The 15,192-nt window shown below is 31.3% G+C and overlaps 1 protein-coding gene across 1 annotated transcript; it reads left to right on the forward strand.

Annotated features, from left to right (window-relative positions):
- The first annotated feature begins 6,764 nt into the window (after nt 1-6,764).
- LOC111999604 (probable LRR receptor-like serine/threonine-protein kinase At3g47570) lies at nt 6,765-12,014 on the forward strand. Its single transcript, XM_065769202.1, has 3 exons — nt 6,765-9,589; nt 10,286-10,711; nt 11,875-12,014. The coding sequence occupies exons 1-3, from the start codon at nt 6,901-6,903 to the stop codon at nt 12,012-12,014; spliced, it is 3,255 nt and encodes a 1,084-aa protein (XP_065625274.1). The 5' UTR covers nt 6,765-6,900.
- The last annotated feature ends 3,178 nt before the right edge of the window (nt 12,015-15,192 follow it).

The following is a 15,192-nucleotide window of genomic DNA, read 5'->3' on the forward strand; positions in this document are numbered from 1 at the left end:
CCCGACTCCATTATTCAAAAATGATAAAAATAATTAATTAGTATTTTGACCTAATAATAAGAAGTAATTATCATAGAACGAACACCAAATACTATAAATTCGAAATATTATCTATAAAAACAAAATATGATAGTAAAAATCATTGTAACAAGAGCAACTTGATAGTTGACAGTTGATACAGTTTGAGGTTCAAGGTGATAATTTTGAGTGACACTTTTCTTATTTAAATATCCATTAGATAGTTATTATTTATAATATTTATAAAATATAAATTTTTGGCTAACAATATTGTTTTCATCTCTAAAGTTTGCATTTATTTTTTGTCCATAAAATTTTATAAAATACGATTTTCAGATCTAAATTAATTAAAAATTTTCACTTTTTATAAAAATTTTAAAAAACAACTTTATTTAAATGATATTAAATATGAAAAATCTCATTTTAAATTGTAAAGATATTCAAAAATAGTAAAACTTACTATAATAACAAGTTGAGAAAAAATTTGTATCCCTACATTTCCTATAAAAATATTTAAAGAAAACTCTCACAAACTCATCTATCAACATGCCTTAGAATATAAAATTTTTTACAATTTTTTCTTTTGGTATGTTGACATTAAGGGTCTGTTTGGTTGGAGGAGTGGAAAAGTGGAATGATAGAAAATTAATAGGAGGATGGAAAAGTGAGAGAATAGAAAAAATTTAGTTTTCCCTCATGTGTGTTTGGTTGGAGGGGTAGAAAAGTGGGAGGGTGGAGAACTCTTTTGTTTGGTTGAAAAGAAAAGTGGGAGAATAGAAAATGTAGTTTATATCAATTGACTATTATACCCTTGTTACATAATATGTAAGAAATATATTTATTTGTACTTTCTAAATAATATAAAATTTACCACATTATACACATAAATTTCTATTATTATTTTTATTATTAAAATGTAAAAATTACAATAGTGTACATATAAATTTAACTGGGAAAAAGATTTTGTAACTAGGGTATTCCTATATTCACTATTCAACTAGTGAATATAACGTGGGCAACAAATAAGCTAAGCAATTTAACTGGGCAAAACTTATAAATCAAAACTTGCACTAATAACTTGCATTGAGTTATATAAATCAAAACTTGCACTAAAACTTGTATAAATCAAAACTTGCACTAATAATTTAACTAGGCAATTGGGCAACAAAAACGTGCGTAGCAAAAACATGGTTAGCAAATTTACACTCATTAAATAAGATGAACAAAATGAGGGTTAGGTGAGATGAATAAGCTAAGCAATTTAACTGGGCAAAACTTATAAATCAAAACTTGCACTAATAATTTAATTAGGCAACTGGGCAAATCAACTTGCACTAAAACTTGCATGGATTTATATAAATCAAAACTTGCACTAATAATTTATCTGGGCAAATCAACTTCACTAAAACTTGTATAAGTCAAAACTTGCACTAATAATTTAACTGGGCAATTGGGCAACAAAAATGTGGGTAGCAAAAATGTGGTTAGCAAATTTACACTCATTAAATAAGATGAATAAAGTGAGGGGTATGTGAGATGAATAAGCTAAGCAATTTAACTGGGCAAAACTTATAAATCAAAACTTGCACTAATAATTTAATTGGGCAATTAAGCAATTTAACTGGGCAAAACTTATAAATCAAAACTTGCACTAATAATTTAATTGGGCAATTGGGCAAATCAACTTGCACTAAAACTTGCACTGATTTATATAAATCAAAACTTGCACTAATAATTTATTTGGGCAAATCAACTTGCACTAAAACTTGTATAAGTCAAAACTTGCACTAATAATTTAATTGGGCAATTGGGCAACAAAAACGTGGGCAGCAAAAATGTGGTCAGCAAATTTACACTCATTAAATAAGATGAATAAAGTGAGGGGTATGTGAGATGAATAAGCTAAGCAATTTAACTGGGCAAAACTTATAAATCAAAACATGCACTAATAATATAACTGGGCAATTGGGCAACAAAAACGTGGGCAGCAAAAACGTGGTCAACAAATTTACACTCATTAAATAAGATGAATAAAGGGAGAGGTATGTGAGATGAATAAGCTAAGCAATTTAACTGGGCAAAACTTATAAATCAAAACTTGCACTAATAATTTAATTGGGCAATTGGGCAAATCAACTTGCACTAAAACTTGCACTGATTTATATAAATCAAAACTTGCACTAATAATTTATCTGGCCAAATCAACTTGCACTAAAACTTGTATAAGTCAAAACTTGCACTAATAATTTAACTGGGCAATTGGGCAACAAAAACGTGGGCAGCAAAAATGTGGTCAGCAAATTTACACTCATTAAATAAGATGAATAATGTGAGGGGTATGTGAGATGAATAAGCTAAGCAATTTAACTGGGCAAAACTTATAAATCAAAACTTGCACTAATAATTTAATTGGGCAATTGGGCAAATCAACTTGCACTAATTTATATAAATCAAAACTTGCACTAATAATTTATCTGGGCAAATCAACTTGCACTAAAACTTGTATAAGTCAAAACTTGCACTAATAATTTAATTGGGCAATTGGGCAACAAAAACGTGGGCAGCAAAAATGTGGTCAGCAAATTTACACTCATTAAATAAGATGAATAAAGTGAGGGGTATGTGAGATGAATAAGCTAAGCAATTTAACTGGGCAAAACTTATAAATCAAAACATGCACTAATAATATAACTGGGCAATTGGCCAACAAAAACGTGGGCAGCAAAAACGTGGTCAACAAATTTACACTCATTAAATAAGATGAATAAAGGGAGAGGTATGTGAGATGAATAAGCTGAGCAATTTAACTGGGCAAAACTTATAAATCAAAACTTGCACTAATAATTTAATTGGGCAATTGGGCAAATCAACTTGCACTAAAACTTGCACTGATTTATATAAATCAAAACTTGCACTAATAATTTATCTGGGCAAATCAACTTGCACTAAAACTTGTATAAGTCAAAACTTGCACTAGTAATTTAACTGGGCAATTGGGCAACAAAAACGTGGGTAGCAAAAATGTGGTCAGCAAATTTACACTCATTAAATAAGATGAATAATGTGAGGGGTATGTGAGATGAATAAGCTAAGCAATTTAACTGGGCAAAACTTATAAATCAAAACTTGCACTAATAATTTAATTGGGCAATTGGGCAAATCAACTTGCACTAATTTATATAAATCAAAACTTGCATTAATAATTTAATTGGGCAAATCAACTTGCACTAAAACTTGTATAAATCAAAACATGCACTAATAATTTAACTGGGCAATTGGGCAACAGAAATGTGGGCAGTAAAAACGTGGTCAGCAAATTTATACTCATTAAATAAGATAAATAAAGTGAGGGATAGATGAGATGAATAAAGTGAGGGTACCTGTGTAAAGTACATCATTCAACATTTTTTCCTCCCAAATTGGGAGGATAAAAAAATGTGGGCCCGGAGGGAAAATTTTCCTCCCCATTTTTTGTCTCTCTTGTTTTCTCTCTTGAACCAAACAGTGGAAAATGCCATTTTCCACTCTATTTTCCTCTCCTTTTCTTCCATCCTTCCTCTTGTCACCCCAACCAAACATACCCTAAATATATATCTAACTTTTTCATGCCGTATTAACTCTGCAGTTCGTAGTCAACCCCCACCATGCGACTTTTACAAAAGCTAGTGGTCCATTTTAATTTAATTTAACTTTGGCAGGCACCAGCACTTTTAGATGACGGTAGTTGGGACGGTTGTAATGCCTAATATCATCTTGTTATTTTCACTCTGAAATCGTGTGTGGTTAGAGGTAGAGTAAGGCAATCAATTTTGACCCTCCTTGTTTTTTTCAAAATTGTTCCCCCTCCCTCTGTTTTATTTTTAAAATTTCTAAATAATGAATGAATATTTGAGGTAATGGCCCTCCTTAAATTTTTTTTTTCAAGTATAAATACTCATTTAGTGTTAGTGTATCATTATTTTTTTTTTCTTTTATTATTCATTATACATATCTCAATAATTTCAGGAACATTCAAAACATATTTTTATAAAAATATTAGTCACTTACCTTGCAATGCACACAAAAAAGTTTAACAAAATATAAATTTTTTTTCTCTTATTTAATATTTGTCAAATACAAAATATTATAACTTTATTATATGGAGTTAACAAACTAAAATGTCACAAATTACAAAAAATCAATTTAAATATTCATTCATAAAGTGATTGTAACCCACCAATTATTCATTTATAATGTGATTGAAGTCTACAAATCGTATTCATTTTCATATTAAATTTTTTAAGAAGAAAACCCATACTCACATAAAAGAGAGGGAAATGTGATTTCACATAAAGATACACCACAAATTTCACTAAAAAGTCTTGGTAACTTTTAAAGAATGATGAGTCAAGTTATACTTCATACAACATATTTTTTTAAGCAACGTGGGAGAAACAAACACATGCACAAATATCATTGGTTATATATATATATATATATATATCTCCTTAAAAAACGGTACTTTTCTTCCAAAAACAATCTCATTTTCAATTGCATTAATTTAGAGAGTTTTGGGGTGTAGGAATACAATAATATTTTTTCTTTCCACTATATAGAAAGAGAAGATGTTATGGGTTTTATGGTTAAAAGTTTGGAACATGTTCTTTGTTATCTATTAAAAAAAAAAGGAATAATTTGTCTTTTAGTTTTTGTTATTGTTATTATTTTTTATACTATATAGTATACGTTAAGATGTATAAAAATAACATTTATTATTTAATTTATCTTTGACCAACAGTTTGCCGCAAAAATGAGAATATATAAATATATATATAATTGAATTAATAAAATTAGAACATTTACACCGTTAATTCTTTCATGCTGGGTTCCATTAAAAAATGATAGTAATAACTATTGTAACAAATATTATCGACTTGATACCAATTTGGGATATTTACATTCCCCTATCTTGAGGTTTGTGGGAATGATGACACATATTTTATTTTGGATTGATATGTTATAATTTTTTTAAAATTTGTTTTGCAAATAATATTGGCAACTTATTTATATCGATTTATGTAAAAAAAAAAAAAAAAGCAATTAGTAGAAATGTGTTGTGGCAAACAAATTTTTTTTTTTTGGAATACCGTGTTATGGTAAAATATACGATTTAAATAATAATAATAATAATAATGATGGTCTATTGTAATTTACCACAATTATAAGAGCTAAAAAATACTGACAAAAAAATAAAATGATGTATTGTAATTTGTCACTGTTAAGTATTAATAATTACAATATCCACCCTTAACTAATACAAATGACACCATGAAAGTACCCTGGTGAAGGACTTATTGTGTTGGGATGTGACATAAACTTGGAAGTCTCATATTTATTTCACCACATCATAGGTCTATGAAATTTTCAAGGTGTCTCATAAACATGGAATATGAAATAGTCTAATTTAAAGCCAGGACAACACTTCCATAAATATATATATATATATATATAATGGTGAATGTGAGTCTAGATACAAATTCAAAAATAAAAATAAAAAAACAAACAAAATAAAATAAAATTTTCATTAAATTGATAAAAATAAGAATCGGCTGCAAAGTTTTCATTATAAAAAGCTGGATTTTACCAATGTATGCCCTTAAAAGTAGACAAAAATTGCTACGTTTGAATCTAAATGCAAACTTTACAATTGTGAAAAGTTAAAAACCTTATAACTTAACTCACATATGGTGATATTTCTAACTAAGAAATTTCACTCTCCCGCCATTTAAAAAAAAAAAAAAAAAAGAAAAAGAAAAAAAGAGGGTGGGAAAGTGTCCTTTACACTTTTTTCAGTATGCTTCCTGAATATTAGGCTGCGTTTGTTTTGGGTGAAAATCATTTTCGAAAATGTTTTTCTGTAATTTCGGGTATTTGGTTGCGCATGGAAAACTAATTTTCTGGAAATCATTTTCAGTTGACCGTGAGTCAAAGGTGAAAATGATTTCCCCTTCTATTTTCACTTCAAATAGCTACCGGAAAACAGAGAGACAGAGAGAGCACGAAGACAGAGAGAAAGAGAGCACGAGCACCGCGCCGAGGAGCCCAGATCATGCCGGAGACGTCGCCAGCGAACCCCGAGCACCGTGCAGATCTCGCCTTCGATCGCATTGCACCGATCTTGCCTTCGATTGCCGGCAATTGCCTTCGATCGCCTCCGCTCAATCTCGCGATCTAGCCTTCGATCTCGCGATCTCGCCTTCGATCTCGCACCGGCGAACCCAAAAGCTGTCGCCGATCGAACCCCGAGCACCGCGCCGATTGAACCCAAAAGCCGTCGCCTTCGATCGTCTTCGATGCGAACCCAGAACCCATTGCGTCTGACCAGATTTGATATTTTTTTTCTTTGGTTTTGTTTCTGCTTTTGATTGCCTTGCTGTGATTTTGAAAATTTTTGTGATAAAATTTGTTTGGATTGTGAGAAAATGGCTGAGAAAATGTGAAAAAATTGTAGGAAAATAGCATTTTCAGAATAGAACCAAACACATGAAAATATTTTCTATACACAATTTTCATAATGCAACCAAACACTTGAAGCTATTTTCCTTTCCTGAAAATAGCATTTCTGAAAAATAGGCTATTTTTCGGAAATTATTTTACGCGAACCAAACGGACCCTTACCCTCAAGTTATTCTTGCAATTTTGGAGTGGGTCCGAACACTGAAATTCTTGCACCAATTTTCTCCTTTCCCGTGCTATATATTTGCTTGTTCTTAAGGTGCTACACAGCCAAATCAGCCCTCTCTCTGGACAACATACGCAGTTGCTTGTTTGAAACTAATCTTTTCCCTTCAAAATAAAATCACCAGAACGTTTAGCTAAACAAAGTTCCTTCAACCATAGTGCATGGGGCTTTTGCAACTGAGTGCGGCTCCATCTTCATCTTTTTCCATGCACGCTTTTATTCTTCTTTGGTGCCTGGGCATATTTGTCACCTCAGTGGTCAGCGGGAATAATGAGACGGACCGTTTGGCATTGCTTGAGTTCAAAGCCAAGATTATCTATGATCCTCTAAGGGTTATGAGCTCTTGGAATGACAGCATCCACTTTTGTCAATGGCAAGGGGTTACATGTGGCCGCCGACACCAAAGGGTCACCGTATTGAACTTGCAATCTCTAAAACTGGTAGGCTCTATATCTCCATATGTTGGGAATTTAAGTTTTTTAAGGAATCTAAGCCTACAAAACAACACACTTCATAAAGAAATCCCTCCAGAAATTGGTCATTTGACTAGATTGCGACTCTTACAACTGTACAATAACACAATACAGGGGGAAATTCCAAGCAATTTATCTGGTTGCAACAACCTTGTCGCCCTTAGTGTTGGTAATAACCAATTGGTAGGAGAAATTCCTACTACGCTTACCTCCTTGACAAAGCTCCGATTACTGGCTATTCATAAGAATAATCTTACAGGAACTGTCTCACCTTTTTTCGGGAACTTATCATTTTTAAAAGCATTTTCTGCACATGAAAATCATTTGGGTGGGAGTATCCCTAATTCTTTTGGTCAATTGATGAAACTTTCAGCTATTAGTGTGGAGGTTAATAGGTTTTCTGGAACCATTCCTCGCTCAATGTACAATCTCTCTTCTTTATTGACTTTTGCTGTAGCTGGAAATCAAATCCAGGGGTCTCTTCCATTCGACATTGGTATCACTCTACCAAATATCGAAGAATTTATCTTTGCTAAGAACCAATTTACTGGATCTATCCCTGTTTCAATATCTAATGCCACAAATCTAAACAAATTTGAAATGGGAAATAATAAACTAAATGGAAAAGTTCCTTCTTTGGAGAAGCTAAATAGATTGACATCTTTTATCCTTACCTCCAACCATCTTGGAAGTGGGGAACCAGATGACTTGAGTTTTCTCTGTTCTTTAACAAATACCACTTATCTCACCCTTTTGCATATAAATGGCAACAACTTTGGGGGGAAGTTGCCTAAATGCATTGGCAACTTCTCAGCTACTCTTTTCACTTTTTATCTAGATAATAATAAAATATCAGAAAGCATTCCTGCTGAGATAGGAAATCTGATCAACTTGGGGGACTTGCAGGCTGGGAACAATAAATTATCAGGTAATATTCCCTTTGAAATTGGAATTCTTCATAAGTTAGTACGTTTAGATTTATCCCAAAACAAATTTTCTGGAAACATTCCATCCTCCCTTGGAAATTTAACAGCTTTGACAATTTTGAATTTAGGAAATAATAACCTTCAAGGCAGCATCCCTTTAAGTCTAGGTCAGTGCCAGAATTTGCTAAGATTGTATCTTAATAATAACAATCTTAGTGGTACCATAGCCTCAGAAGTTATTGCTCACTTAGTCTCCCTTATTATTCTAGACTTGAGAGCCAACCAATTGACAGGTGTCCTTCCCATAGAAGTAGGAAATTTAAAAAATTTAGAACAATTAGACATTTCTGAAAACATGATGTTGGGTACAATCCCAACAACTCTTGGAAGTTGTGTGACGCTAGAATTTCTAGCCATAAGAAGAAACTTCTTCCAAGGAGTCATTCCTTCAGCTTTGGAATCATTGAAAGGTATTGAAGTTCTAGATCTATCGAACAATACTTTGTCTGGAAATATTCCAAAATTTTTGGAGTTTTGGCATTTGCAATTATTGAATCTCTCTTACAACCAATTTGAGGGTGAGGTACCAACAGAGGGAGTTTTCAAAAATGTGAGTGCAACATTTCTTAAGGCAAATGATAAACTCTGTGGAGGCATACCTGAGTTTAAACTTCCTAAATGCAAATACTTAAATTCCAAGAAGAGGAAGATGACCCTTACCTTGAAGATAATAATCTCTACAGCTACTGGGCTTTTTGGAGTAACTTTGATTTTGTTGCTTCTATTTCTTTATTCTTTACTAAAGAAAAGGAATGGAAGTACCTCAAGTGATTCAAATTTGAATGTATCTTACCAAAGTCTCCTAAATGCAACCAATGGATTCTCTTCTACTAATTTAATTGGTGTGGGTAGCTTTGGATCTGTTTACAAAGGAATTCTTGATCAAGGTAGACATACAGTTGCCATCAAGGTGCTTAACCTTTTGCGTCATGGAGCTTCCAAAAGTTTCGTGGCCGAGTGTGAAATTCTAAGAAACATCAGACATCGAAATCTTGTAAAGGTGCTCACAATATGTTCCAGTATTGATTATCAAGGTCATGATTTTAAAGCTTTGGTATATGAGTTCTTAGGAAATGGCAACCTAGATGAGTGGTTACATCCAACTCCAAGAACAAATGAGGTTGTTGAGGAACCAAGGAAGTTGAGTCTTATCCAAAGACTAAATATCGCCATTGATGTTGCTAGTGCATTGGATTATCTTCATCATCATTACCAGACGCCAATTGTTCATTGTGACCTCAAGCCAAGCAATATTCTTCTCGATGATGAAATGGTTGGACATGTAGGCGACTTTGGCTTGGCAAAATTCCTTCATGATGCTACCCAGGATTGTTCTACTAATCAATCAAGCTCCATTGGGGTTAGAGGAACAGTTGGTTATACTCCTCCAGGTAAATATATTTTACATTTCTTAAATTTAATTTTCTTTCTTTTTCCCATAGTTTTTTTACTATTAATTAATTCAAGCATGAAATAATAGATTCAATATAGATGTATTGTATCTAGAAGATAAAATTAGGGCCAACGAAATACAATTTGATACCTAAGGCAATAATTTTAAGTGAGATTCTTAAAATAGTTAAATATCAATAAAATAATATCTCTTTAACTTTTTTTTTTAAATCAAAGTTTTTATTTTTATTTTTTTGAGATGTAAATTACTAATTCAACTACCGTATTTAGGTATAGTGACGTCTCTTGTACAATTAATAATAATTAATTAACTTAATCAACACTCTCATATAAATTTTATTTTTGCAAAACAGTTTAGGATTTTAATTGAATTGGATTTCTATTACCTATATTTTTGCGGCCTTCTTGNTTTTTTTTTTTTTTTTTTTGGTTGATGTGGTCCTTGGGAACTCTTTTATGAAATTTTTTGCATATAGAACCTTAGGCCTAGGCTTAAAGCTCACCCTAGATAAAATGTGTCGTAACAAATTTTCACTTCTCTTTATTTTTTATTTTTCTTATTACATGCCATTGAAAATAAACCTTTATTACTTGTGAGATTTTTTTTTTCTTTCCCTTCTTTTTCTTGTACAAATATTCGCCTATCTTATAACATATGTTACATGCAATTGCAGAGTATGGTATGGGAAATGAAGTGTCACTATATGGTGACATCTATAGTTACGGCATACTATTGTTAGAGATGTTCACGGGAAAGAGACCTACTGATAGCATTTTTCAAGATAATTTAAACCTTCATGACTTTGTCAAAGCAGCTTTGTCAGAACGAAAAATTGACATTGTAGATCCTAATCTTCTTTGGGAAAGGCAAGAGGAAGAGATGAGGAGGATAAACAACACTCGAAATGAGGATCAAAATGGAAGTTCCAAAATTCAAGAATGCTTGATTTTGATACTTGGAATTGGAGTTGCTTGTTCCACAAAATTTCCAAGAGAAAGGATGAACATTAGTACTGTTGTAGTTGAGCTTCATAAAATTCGAGAAAGCATTCTTAAAACTAGTATACAAAGACAACGAGTTCGCGCTACTGCCGTTACAGGTAAATTTTGTTTTTTCATTGATATATATATATATATATATTTGGTAATGTGTCCACCCACACCACATGATCTAATTAACTTAATAAAGCCATTCCAAATGTTTAAGGGAATCATATAGCAATTAGAAAGCCACTGTCCATCTTGCAAAACTAAAAAGATTGGGGCCACTTGAAATTTTATTAGTTCATTCTACTATACATAGGATTGGGAATGAGTCCAATTACTCTTCCTCTTCTTCTCTTTTGTGTGTGTGAGAGAGAGATTTGGGTGATTTCCATTATTAAAGAGACATCACAAGAAATTGGCTTATGCCCTCTATTAATCTAGTCAGAGATCCCTATAAAAGACATAAGCTTAAATTATCGGCACATCAATCATCAATATATATATATATATATGTAAAAGCAGAGACCTCATATGGGAGATATGAGGTTCTGCCAAGTGGCACATTCGTTGAGCCTCTCTCATTTAGACTTCCATCTCATCAAATGTAAAACTTTTAGTTCATTGAATGTGTCAATGAAGTGAATACACATTAATTATCTATAAATATGCACTAATTATATATAGGATAAAACTTAAGTATAGTACTTTAGGTTCTGTTCTTTAGGTTCATTTTTTAAGATTTAGCCATGTGGCTACTTAACTAAAAAATACACTTCCTTTTCATGAGAAAAAATCCACATGGCTGAATCTTAAAAGGAGAACCTAAGGAACAGCACATAAATACTGTACGTAAGTACCTAAGTCTTGCCTTTATATATATATATATATATATTGTGGGGATGTTGGGCCCAAAAGTTTGTTATTTGTTTGGATATTGGGCCTATGGCCCAATCCGAGGACAAAATTTTGTCCGAGGGGGAAGAATCATGGTTAAAAGAGATTGGGATGGTGAGCAGAGAGGTTAGCTTCGTCCATAATGACTCAGCAGAATGAGCCAAGGACAAATACATCCTCAACAGACCAAGGCTAAAGTCCGAGGAGGTCATATGCCAACTGAGGTAATATTCCAGGAAGATCTGTTGGTACAGGTTAGTATGGCAGAGACATTAGGTAGGAAAGCATCCCAAAATATCTAAGGAGAAAGCTACTACCTCCGCATTAAATGGACTGCACCTAACTCCCTGGCCGCATTAATGTGGAAGTGATGCCTGAACAGTATATTTCAGCCTTACTGTTGCTAAATGGAAATGGATGGAAGGTGCTGATAGGACAAGTATCAAGATCGATCATCTTGCATGCACGTGGAAGGTGGAGATGGAAAAGAAAAAGGAGTATATAAGGAAAGGAGGAAGATAGAAAGGGGGGATTGGAAGTTCATCATAGAAAAGATTGTAACTTTTAAGAAAGAAGCTTGTAGTTGAATTTGGAGGGAAGATAAATAAACAGACCACCTCGAACTTCGCCGAGGACAGTTGGTCTTCAATATAAACCTTTTTCTGTCCATTCTCTTTAGAATTTTGGACCCATTGTGTTGTCTGTTTGATCAACTAAAGCCCAGTATTCAACCCATCCTCTACAAATTCATTGTTGTAGACTTTTTGGCCTAAGTCTCACCATTTAGTGGGCTAGGAACCAAAATCTAGTCCTTACATATATAATTTTATACGGTTTTAAAAATAAATTATATAAGAAAGAAAAAACATCGCATGAGAGACCATACGATTCTATCATGTGGCGCTTTGTAAGAGTAATTTTTCATTTAGCTTTACACCTCAACTTCTTTACATATTTTGGATTATAATAAAATTCTATTAATAGGATATCACTATTTTCACTGAGCGTTTAACTTACCATTATCATACATCAATAACATAAACGTGACATCATAAATTTTAGATGATATTTCCATAGGCCAACTAAACATTTACATGAAATTACAAATTTTTTATGCTAACTTCAAGCCAATGTACAAACAAAAATTATGATTAAAAATTTTAGCAAAAAAAAAAAAAAAGGGTTAAACAAACAATCAACTTATTACACCCCATTTTTTTTTAGAAGATATTACACCACATAATAACTAATTTCTAATTTATGTAACTTTTTTTTCTATAGTTTAAATTCTCCATCCCCTTAATTTTTTATTATATCATTAATTTAACATAAATCTCTTCATGTTATCGCAACATTACTTCATGTTATTACTTTAAAATATTTTGGATATTCTATATAAGTGTTTCACATAACAGCTTAAAGCATCATTCGCGCATCGCACAGGACCATGGCTAATGTACTAAATTGCTGTGATAGACATGTAAATGCTACAAATTTTAACTAATTAATTTATTGGAGAAATCTTGCTTGTTTAAAATTCCAAATTATAATGTAATCTCTCATATATATATATATATATATATATATATATTATTTTAAAATAAACATAATTAGATGCATATAACATTCCTAACTAAGTCTAAAAACCTTTCTCAAATAAACATATAGTTAATGGGGTAAAGTGTGCATTGACATAGTTTAAGGAGGTAAATATTTATTCTTATAGTTTAAAGGTGTAAGTGTAAAAGGAGATATAATTTAGGGGGTAAAGTGTAATTTTTCCAAAATGTCTTGCTAGGATGTTACTTGGTACGCAAATAGTTCATTCTTGATTAATTCATTAAATTAATTTTTGTTATTGTGATGCAATAAATTTATTTCGCATTTACATTTTCAACTGAAGATATTAACAAACAATTTTTAAGAACATGGTAAAAAAAAAATTTCATTGAAATTTACATTTTAGCTAATATTAAGTTTTTGTAAGAAAATCTAGATTGTGTTTGTATATAGAACTATATATTTTAGTATTATTAGGTATTTATTATGATAGATATGTATGATATATTCTAAGTAAATGGGTTGCTAATTCCGTAAATATTAAAGGGTAAAGTACACCACCCTCCATTGACGTTTATCGTAGTGACACTCCTCACTTGAGATTTATATAAATGCAATAGCTAAGTCCTTGCCTCTCAAACTATGATTTCACTAATAGAATATTTCATTTTAAAAATATATTTTTATTCAAACTTGGAAAAAATGACACTCCTCTCCCTTGAGATATGTATTAACTATTACATTTATATAAACCTTAAGGAATGAGTGTCATATGTCATTTCATAAAACATAAGAAGGGGAGTGTCATTTCATAAAACTTTAAGGAAGGTTGGTGTAATTTAGTAAATATTAAATGCGTTTGGATTTCATAATTCCACAAATTAACTTTCTTGCATTTTAAATTTTCTTAAAGTTGTAAAAAAAAAAAAAATTGATACTTAATTTACCAATTAAATTGTAGCCTTGTAGGTAATGGCTTAATGAATATCTTTTAAATTGTAGGGGAACAGCTCAGTCACAAGTCACTACAACGTCATTTTTAGAAATTGAAAACTTTTTATTATTCTAATTCATTGAAATTTATCTTCCTTTACCACAGGTGCACAAGGTTGATGACTTATTATGAAGGTAGCCAGCATAGTTTGTCAAGTTTATGACATATTATAATGGAGCAAATAATTTTTGNTAAACAAACATCAACTTATTACACCCCATTTTTTTTAGAAGATATTACACCACATAATAACTATTTCTAATTATGTAACTTTTTTTCTATAGTTTAAATTCTCCATCCCCTTAATTTTTTATTATATCATTAATTTAACATAAATCTCTTCATGTTATCGCAACATTACTTCATGTTATTACTTTAAATATTTTGGATATTCTTATAAGTGTTTCACATAACAGCTTAAGCATCATTCGCGCATCGCACAGGACCATGGCTAATGTACTAAATTGCTGTGATAGACATGTAAATGCTACAAATTTTACTAATTAATTTATTGGAGAAATCTTGCTTGTTTAAAATCCAATTATAATGTAATCTCTCATATATATATATATAATATATATATATATTTTTAAAATAACATAATTAGATGCATATAACATTCCTAACTAAGTCTAAAACCTTTCTCAAATAACATATAGTTAATGGGGTAAAGTGTGCATTGACATAGTTTAAGGAGGTAAATATTTATTCTTATAGTTTAAAGGTGTAAGTGTAAAAGGAGATATAATTTAGGGGGTAAAGTGTAATTTTTCCAAAATGTCTTGCTAGGATGTTACTTGGTACGCAAATAGTTCATTCTTGATTAATTCATTAAATTAATTTTTGTATTGTGATGCAATAAATTTATTTCGCATTTACATTTTCAACTGAAGATATTAACAAACAATTTTTAAGAACATGTAAAAAAAAAATTTCATTGAAATTTACATTTTAGCTAATATTAAGTTTTGTAAGAAATCTAGATTGTGTTTGTATATAGAACTATATATTTTAGTATTATTAGGTATTTATTATGAAGATATGTATGATATATTCTAAGTAAATGGGTTGCTAATTCCGTAAATATTAAAGGTAAAGTACACCACCTCCATTGACGTTTATCGTAGTGACACTCCTCACTTGAGA

The sequence above is a fragment of the Quercus suber genome, unplaced genomic scaffold, assembly GCF_002906115.3.
Source record: "Quercus suber isolate HL8 unplaced genomic scaffold, Cork oak 2.0 scaffold_1079, whole genome shotgun sequence".
In the NCBI taxonomy this organism is placed as follows: domain Eukaryota; kingdom Viridiplantae; phylum Streptophyta; class Magnoliopsida; order Fagales; family Fagaceae; genus Quercus; species Quercus suber.